This window comes from Mus pahari, chromosome 3 (genome assembly GCF_900095145.1).
Source record: "Mus pahari chromosome 3, PAHARI_EIJ_v1.1, whole genome shotgun sequence".
Taxonomy (NCBI): domain Eukaryota; kingdom Metazoa; phylum Chordata; class Mammalia; order Rodentia; family Muridae; genus Mus; species Mus pahari.
Genome location: NC_034592.1, coordinates 28,669,776 through 28,679,615, shown reverse-complemented (window position 1 = coordinate 28,679,615; position 9,840 = coordinate 28,669,776). Strand labels below are relative to the sequence as shown.

At 37.8% G+C, this 9,840-nt stretch overlaps 1 protein-coding gene across 4 annotated transcripts in view; it reads left to right on the top strand.

The window, feature by feature from the left end:
- Lrp1b (LDL receptor related protein 1B) overlaps positions 1-9,840 on the top strand; it is a 1,962,444-nt gene that overhangs the window by 1,076,786 nt on the left and 875,818 nt on the right. For all 4 annotated transcript variants that reach the window (XM_021192210.2, XM_029535926.1, XM_029535925.1 and 1 more), the window contains exon 8: positions 9,353-9,575. In XM_021192210.2, coding sequence (XP_021047869.1) covers positions 9,353-9,575 — 223 coding nt within the window. The remainder of the gene's footprint in view (positions 1-9,352; positions 9,576-9,840) is intronic.

Sequence of the window (9,840 nt, the reverse complement as noted above, 5' to 3'; positions counted from 1 at the left end):
TCAGCCTGCGGACAGCCGCCAGGCGAACACCCCTCCTGGGCAGGAGAGGCGCAGGACGATCGGGCTACCATTGATCTTTAAGCACACGATTTATGCTACTTTTTGAAACAAGGTGTCACTAAATTGCTGACTTTGTTTTTGATTTGAATCTGAGCACATAAAGACCTCTGACTTTGTGTCCTCTTACCACAGGTTCCTGAATAACTAAGATTAAATGGCTGTCACATACACACAACACAAACACACACACAAGATTTTACTTTTAAAGAAATTATTGTTTATTATTAAATTCTGTCTTATATTTTCATGAAAACCAGGAAAGATTGCAGATAATCTCTGTTTCTAAAGTTATTTTTCTTTAGAGTCAGAATGTCAAATGGAATTATATAATGCTAATTTTTAACTCTTTTGGAGTGATTCACGCTCTTCTGTTTGCCTTTCAAACACTTTCCCAAAACGTCTGATGCTTTCTCTTTCAACAGTTTACAAAGACTCCTCTGCATCTGTGGGCCCACAGCATTATAATGGATTAGCTAGGATATACTGGGTTTTGCTACAGATGTCAATGTAAACCAACTCAAAGAAATTTTCATGTAGACTTAGATAATGCAATGTATCTCCAGGCCAAAGGCCAGGGACTAAGATGCCCCCCTACAGCCTGAAGACATGGAAGATCTTGTTCTGTGACTTCTCCTCTCTTCCTCATGCTATATGCACAAGATCCAGAGTTATTTTTTCCTTCCTGTCTATCCTACCTATATACTTGACCTATTTCAACACATGTGGCCACTGGGTGGACACTATACCTGTTTAAACTATTGAGAGAGAAGATCTAGTGCCTCTGCAAAGCCTAGCCTATCATCATGTGTTCAGTCTGACCTATTTATCTTTGAAGGATAGTCTACTATTAAAGTTTTCCTGTAACTCTGGGCCTCTCAAGAACATTAGCTTAAAGGAACAACATTTTTCAGAGAAACATGCAGAACAGGCCAGCCACACTGTCCATCACATCCAGTGCACAGACACTTTGGGGAGAATCATTAGAGAAATGTTTTCACAATCCAAGGATGCCGCCTGGGAGTAGAAGCCTGCACGTCCAGTTTAATTTCTCTGTGTTTGTATATAGACTGAAAACCAAGGACAACAGAGGTTTCACCAACAACAAAAGTGAAAACACCAAACAAGAAAAATCAATAACTAACTGTCTTACAGGCTTAACTAGACAGGGAAAACTGTCTAATTGTTTATCTTCTACAAAGTTAAATGGCAAGAGCTAATGGAATTTAAATTTTTACCTCTTATAAGGGAGATTCATTACCCTTTCAGATTCTTTATTGCACTCAACAATTGCAGTATTAAATATTTAATATTGTTACTTTAATTCTGAGTACACTTTAATTACTCTATATACTGTGGAAAATTGCTTTCTTGTTCAAATTTGTTTATATAATGGACAAATAATATAAAATTGTATTACAATTAATATGCATTGGATAGCACTAAATTACAAAAAAAGAGTACAGAATTAAGTTCTCAGTATAATATGTTCAAAGAAATGATACATCATCTTTCTGCAATAGAAACTATTTACTTACCATCATTAAGACATGATTCATAGACATTGAGTGTTCTTGTTGGGCCATGATCAGATCACTATAGATATTCTCAAGTTTTGCATTTACACTTTCTAGCTTTGCATCCACCCCCTCAGGTGTCCCTACTATGAATACTGTTATGTGAAATATCTTGCACTAGAACATCATATTTTTTTTTACATTTTTCCAATTTTTTATTAGATATTTTCTTCATCTACATTTTAGTGTTAAAATAAATAACTTTTTGTAATTCTGAAAACTATTTGGAAATCTCTCATCATCCTCTAATGTCTGTCACTATATTCTACCAAAAGTTAAGAGTGAAAGACACAAAACCCTGAATGGAAGTATGCCTAAAGAGCATATGTCCTCTATTACTGTGGCTATGGAACACTCACAAAAAGGCATCTATCATGACTGCCCTCCGAAAGACCCAACAAGCAGCTGAAAGAGTCAGATGCAGATATTTGTTCCCAACCAGTGGACAAAAGCAGCTGACCTCTGTTGTTGAATTAGGGAAGGCTGAAAGAAGCAGAGGAGAAGGGCGATTCTATAGGACTAGCAGTCTTAATTAATCTGGACCCCTGATATCTTTCAAACACTGGACCACCAAACAGACAGTATACATCAGCTGCTATGAGGCTCCCAACACATATACAGCAGAGGACTTAAGGTCCTTGTTCATTCAGAGATGATGCACCTAACTCTCAAGACACTGGAGGCCCCAGGGAGTTTAGAGGTCAGGTGTATCCATGTGGAAATGGAGTAGGGTGGGAAGGAAGTGAGGGATGTGGAACAGTTGGAGGGTAGGTGGGGAGGGGTAGGGAATGGAATATGGACTGTTAAAAATGAATTACAAATAAAATTTTTTAAAAAAGACTAAGAACAATTCTAGGAAAAAAAAAAATCATGTGTCCTTGTGAACAACATCGCCAATGCAGTGAAAGCAGGTACCCGTGGCCAAAGTAATTCTTAGATTTATCACCAAACAATAAACAATGAAGAAAATAAAAGATTAAAAACAAAGAAAAAAATAAACAACCACTGTTGTAAACAAAAGAAAGCTTGTTTTAAGGTATTAGTATGTGTAATAATTGCTTTGCTTTAAAATTTAGAGCCGTTGGCTCCTTGCCTGTAGGCACAATACACTATCATTGTCTGCACAACTTACTTAGGGACATGTGATTTACAGGAAAGTTTACTAATTATTCTCAGTTTCCAGCTACCTTCTACCATGTAACGTGTACACATTGGCAGCAAGGGAAGACTGCACCTACAGTTAATAAGATGTCAGGGTTAAATCTGCTCAGCATCTGTGATGTGATAATGGATCTGAAATGAGAACCTCTTTTTTCCTAGATAAGGGCAGAGAAAAGAACTATGAACTAGATGAGTAGTAAAAAGCCCCCAAAGCATTCCTGCCTTGGTGTGTTCTTAGTAAACCTTCTTGGAATTAAAGATAACACTTGGAATATGGTTTTATTTTAGTTTGAAAGTTGATGATAGGAAAAAGAGAAAACTAGGAGGATATTCATAGCATCATGAGAATATTCTGCATATAATTATCTTTTTTGGGTTTATAATCAAATAAAAAAGATTGCTGATACAGATATGGCGACTAAGAGAACAAAGGCAAAACTGAAGTTGTAAAGGACTAGGGTATAGAACAGGACAGGGCTGATCTCCAGTAACAGTGTACACCAGTTATTCTCAATCTTCGTGATGCTGCAACCTCATGTTGTGGTCTATTTAGAGCTGGAGAAATAAATCAGCAATTAAGAGCAGTTCATGCTCTTACAGAGGACCAGAGTTTAGTTCCCACTGTCTCACAAACACCTGTTATTCCAGCTTTGGGGGAACTCAGCAATGCCATCTGGCTTTTAGAGTTACTGTACCCATTCTAACCTCCCCTGCACACACATGACTAAAAGAAATGCACAATCTTTTAATAAAGGACTTAGGTGTTCAGAAAACATTGAGGAAAAAAACATGGGTGTAATTGGATTGCAAATGCCATTTCTTGATGAATTTTTGATACAACTCCTGGAGTAGGTTATAGGCATTCCTCTTGATTCTAAATTCAAAAGGCAATAACAACAGAGGGTGCAACTATCATATTTCAGATCAAATGACACAGCTTAATTTAATTAGTAGAAAAATGAGGCAACTCCAATTTTAAATATCCATAGAAACTCTGCTGCTTAGAATGTGAAAGCAAACAACAAAGAAAGGTCCAATGAATAACCTGTTTCAAAGCAAGTGTGAGTAAGGACCAACAATTCTGGCTTGCATTCTCAGCAGCAGACATTATTAGGAAGAATGTTAGTGATCCATGCAAGGTGGCAGACTGTTGTAGCTCCAAAACTCACAAAACCTGAGTTCAACATCAGTTTCAGCTACAGAATGAGACTCTGTCTTGCAAACCAAACTAAGCACTATTGCTTAACAGTAAAAATTTAAACAATTGTTGTGTTACGTATGTTTGTTAAAATGTTGATTATGACAGGCACATTGTAGTTATGAGATGAAGTTCTCATTCTCAAGAAGCTTACAGTATTAGCCAGAAAGGGTTATGATGTTTGCTGTAGCCTCACATGATAGCCTCACATGATACAGGGTCCATGACAAACAACTGAGAATAAATTTTGAAGGACTGGTGAATCCAAACGTAGACCACAGCTAGCTATCCGTTCTACTATATATAAAACCTTGGTTTATGTTTGAAATTCTCACAAAATAAGGAAACCAAAAAATGGAATAAGGTCCATGTGTTATACTGGCCATGGGAATATATGCAGATTGAACATCTCTAAATGAATGTTACAACTTCGTAGTAATATCTGAAGAACAATTGGGATGGTGCATTTAGTGGAGCTAAGGTTCAGGAAATACAAGAAGGATAGGCACCTTTTCAGTCTAGAGTACAATTTATCTTTTGTTTTTCAGTTATAGTAGAGTTACATCTCAGTTAAAATAGTTTCATCCATAACTCTTGTTGACCTCAAACTTGCTGTGTAGCAGAGGATAACCTGGAAATTTTGGTCCTTATTTCCAATTTCTAGGATTACAGATTCCAATCCAGGCTACTGTGCCTGGCCTTAGCTTTTCTCTTTAATAGGAAGTGTTAAGGTAAAATTAAGCAAAATTGAAAATTGGCAACACAAGAGCATGCTTGCTCTAATGATACAGATGTGTACCAAATACTATGGCCAGGGAGTCATCTTTGGAAATTCCCTTTGTATTAGTTATTTCTGTTATTTATAAACATAATGAGAAAAGGCAATTTATAGAACAAATGGTTTATTTTTGGCACATACTTCCAGAAGGCCTCTCTAGAAGGAGCAGAGAGTCACAAGAGCAGATACCCAGAGCAGAAAGCTGAAGAATCACATTTTTAATTACACACAGTGGAGAGAGAAAATTGGAAGCGGGGTGAGGCTGAAAGCTCTCAAAGTCACAGTGACATACTTTCTCCAACAAGGCAATACCTCCTAAGGGTCCCAGAACCTACCTAAACAGTGCCACTCACATGGGACCAATGGATCAAGTATTTGAACCTGGGGGAAATAATTCTCATTCAAATTATACCTCGATTTCTTAGATTAAAGTTAAATATGACCATGGCACATCATATTCTGGGAGGTTAAATTTAGTGTTAAGAATAATTTTCCGGGTTTCTTGGATACTAGGTATTCTACAGTGTGTTTTAAGGGAGAAAGGAATTGATTCTTTGCTCTTTTGGTTCAGGGGTTTCACATATCCAAACTCTTCCTGTTTATCTTAATGTTTTTTTTAAATTATTATTACACTGAAACAGTAAAATTATTAGTAACTCTCACACACATAGAAAATCATATATATATATATATATATATATATATATATATATATATACATACACATACATATATATATGTGTGTGAGTGTGTGTAGGCATATATATGTATATATATCATGTACACACACATATATATGTGTATATATACATATATATATATATATATATACATTATACACACACATATATATGTATACATATTTTTCAATAGGTGTGGCTGATATTTATTCTCATTATTATAACCAGGCTTATTATAATGTTGAATATATTTGTAAATCATTTGTCTTAATCTTGAAGTTGTAGTAAATATTACTAAAAATCTAGTAGAAATAATTACTTTTGTACTGTTCTTTATAAGCTAATTCATAACTATAAATTATCTTCATCAGATTATCAAGCTTACTTAAACTTTAATAAATATCAAATCCAATGGCTTCCCCATGTTTGTTTGTGAAGTTTGATCCATCCATCTTTCTAGTACCCCTGACCTCTAACCTCACCTGGCGTCTGAGCTCCTCTGCCCTCTTTTCTCTTTTTGTCTGTTTCCGTAACAGTAGGCTTCCAGGGTCCTCACTCTACTCTCTTTGTTTCTCCTGGATTTAACCCAGTAAGTCCAGTTCCTGGTTTCGGATAAGCCTTGATTTCCAGACAGGTCTTTGCACATTTTTGTTTGTTCCTTTCTCTTTTCTTTCTTTCTTTCTTTTTTTTTTTCTTTTGCTTGTTTGTTTCTTTTTACTTTTGTTTTAGATTTGTTTACTTCATTTTATGTGGGTAAGTGTTTTGCCTACTTGTATGTCTGTGACTGGTACCGGAGGAGGTCAGAAGAGGCCATCAGATACCCAGGAACTGGAGTAGGAAACTGTACTGTGAGTGCCGAGAACTGAACCCAGGTCCCCTGAAGGAACTGCTGGGCAATCTTACTCCAATTCTTTTTTTCTTTTTTAATTCTTTAATCTGTTTTTTTTTTTTTCTTTTTACAGTCCAGTCTTTGTCCCCCCTTCAGGTCTGTTCTCCATCCACTCTCCATCCCATACCTCCCCTCCCTATCCCCCTGTCTCTCAAAGGATGTCCCCATCTGTCCCTCACCCCCTAGACCTCCCCACTCCCTGGGACCTCAAGTCTCTCTAGGGTTAGGTACTTATCTCATTGAAGGCAGACCAGGCAGTCCACTGCTGTATATGTGTGTGGTGTGGTGGGAAGCTCATATTAACGGGTACATACTGCTAACTCAGTGTCTGAGAGATCCAAGGGGTCCAAGTCTGCTGAGACTGCTGGTCTTCCTATGGGGCTGCCCTCTTCCTCAGCTTCTTACAGCTTTTCCCCAACTCAACCACAGAGGTCCCAGGCTTTCATCCATTGGTTGGTTGCTAGTATCTGCGTCTGAGACTTTTGACTGTTTTTTGGGGCCTCTCAGAGGGCAGCCATGCTAGGTTCCCGTCTACAAGCACACCACAGCATCAGTAACAGTGTCAGGGCCTCAAGGCCTCCCCTTAAGCTGGATCTCAATTTGGGGCTGTCACTGGACCTCCTTTCTCTCAGGACCTTATCCATTTTTGTCCCTGCGGTTCCTTTAGACAAGAACAATTCTGGGTCAGAGCTTTTGACTATGGTATGGCAACCCCATCACTCCACTTGATGTCCTGTCCCCCTATTGGAGGTGGACACTACAAGTTTCCCCTCCCCACTACAAAGCACTTCATCCAAGGTTCCTCCCTTTGAGTCCTGAGAGTCTCTCACCTCTTAGATCTCTGGTATATTCTAAAGTATTCCCCCACCTCCTACCTCCTGATATTACCTATTTCCATTCTTTTACTGGCCCTCAGTGCTCAGTCCTGTTGGCCCCCCCCCAATATCTGACCATATTTCCCCCTTCCCCTCTTTGTCCCCTCTCCCACCCAGATGCTTCCATCTCTCTGTCCCCATGATTTCTTTCTTCTCCCACGTGGGATTGAGGCATCTTGAGTTCTGTGAATTGTGTCCTGGGTATTCTGCACTTTTTGGCTAATATATACTTATCAGTGAATACATAGCATGCACATCTTTTTTTGGTCTGAGTTCTGGAGGATCCTCAGGAAATTGGAAATCAATCTACCTGAAGACTCAGTTATACCACTCTTGGGCAGTTACCCAAAGGTGTTCCACCATGCCACAGGGGCACGTGTTCCTCTATGTTCACAGTGGCCTTATTTGTGATAGTCAGAAGCTGTAAACTAACCAGACTAACCACAACAGAAGAATGGATTTAGAAAATGTAGTTCATTTTCACAATGGAATACTACTCCACTATTAAGAATGAGTACATCACAAGTTTTGCAGGCAAATGGATGTTAATTCACTTCTTATCTGTTACAGTCTCTGCATATCCCACAGTCCATGGTATGACTGCTTCTGCCATCCTCAGTGTCTGCACAATAACTAATTCCCTTGACCTCTGTAAAATGAACTACTCAGAAATGGGTAATTCACAAATAAGAAGCTTTATGCCATGAAGTAGACCTTCTATAAAAATAGCAGTGCTCTTCCGCATAGACCATATCTGAGAGTCGTATTCCTCATGTATTTCATTAATGTAGTTTCTATAAAAGAAGAAATGCACTCCTTATGAAAATTTATCTTGGGTGAGCTATAATCAAATTGGCTAAAGATGAGGAATGTGGAGGTATCAGAAGCTTGAAGGGGAAAAAGAGATACAAGAGGACAGAGAAGGTGTGTGCTGGAATATGTTTATGCAGTTTTATTTGTTCTTTACCAAAATAGAGAGCTGTCTGTCTAAAGAGACTGTCATTTGTTTAACTTATCTTAATACTGATTCTATAATCTTTCAAGAACACATAACAAACTCTGGATGTACAGAACACTATGCATTTATGTTTAAAACTGCCCATACAGACAGAACTGAGGTAAAATTACACCTTAAATAACACTGTTTAGTTTGAAAGGTAACCTATTGTTTTAGATAACTCAAGAATTTTGAGAAAAGTAACTAAAATTTTTTCTCCAAGTTTGTAAAATCTTCATATTGCTCAGTCACTGTAAATTAGATTATTCTTGAGATTATATTTAAGTCAAGGCAAAATGGTCTTCCCTTTACAAATGCAATTAAGTCTCATGAGTGGAAATCTTGTTAACTATTGTCAAGATAATTGAAATTGATTTGTGTTTACTAAACATTGTGAATACTAATCAAATATTAAACACTCAAGTGTTCCAGGTGCATTTAAACCTTTGGCAGTCTCAGAATTGCTTTAAAAGATTCCTTGTCTCAGAAGTCAGCATTTTGTTTCAGCATTTTCTTCAAAGTGCATTAAGAGAAATAGAGAAGTGTCCTTCATTTCCTTTGTACAATTCTATTAGTTGGGAAGTGTTTGGAGTAGGTCTGGGAATCACAGTATTTATGTCTTATCCCCAGTGCTGCAAACAGCAAATCTGTTTTTTTTCGATGCTTCATTCTATTCCAGGTTTGCTGCTCACTGCCCCTCACAACATTACAGAACGATACAGAATAGGTTTTATAGGACCCAAATATTACTAGCAATTTGGAAAGCAGGTTGAAGATAGCGTCTGGTGGCTCACATGCCCTGGCCTGGTGATTTGGATTGCTTCAGTAGCTTGTACTGAATAGGATGGATGCACTGAGTCTATGAGGCTTAGAGAAACTCCGCTGATACAAAAATAAACCCACCACAGTCATTGGTTTTAAGGAAATTTTACAGTTGTTGCTTAACCTGCTCCCTTATGCCCTGCAATATTCATTAGCAGATTTCTCCGTTTATGACTGATATTATATGGAAATGGTTATGGGAAGCTAGCAGATGTAACTACTGAAATAAATTAGAAAGAAAGTTTTGCATTTTTACAGATGGCTCTATCAAATATGCCTTCTCTCTCTTCATATTAACATTTACTTTTCTTTCAACAGAAAACTTTTCTTTACTGACTATGGGAATGCTCCCAAAATAGAGAGATGTGACTTAGATGGGATGAATAGAACAAGGATAATTTATTCAAAGGCGGAGCAGCCATCAGCCCTGGCTTTGGACCTCGTCAACAGATTGGTTTACTGGGTAGATCTCTACTTGGACTACGTGGGAGTAGTGGACTACCAAGGCAAAAACAGGCATACACTTGTTCAAGGCAGACAGGTAAGTACAACTTTGTTAGAAATTGCAGCTAATGTAATCAACCAAAAACATGGCACTCTCCTAAAGATTACAATCTGCAGCATTTACGATACCTTAAAGACAAAATGCTATCTGTTACAAATTTAAGATGCATTTTTTTCTTTTTAATTTGGGAGTTCTAGTCACAGTGATACTAAGATATGCCTGTTGAATTGTCAGGGTCCTGTAGGAGAACACGATGTATTGTGTGATTTTGTGTGTGTGTGTGTGTGTGTGTGTGTGTGTG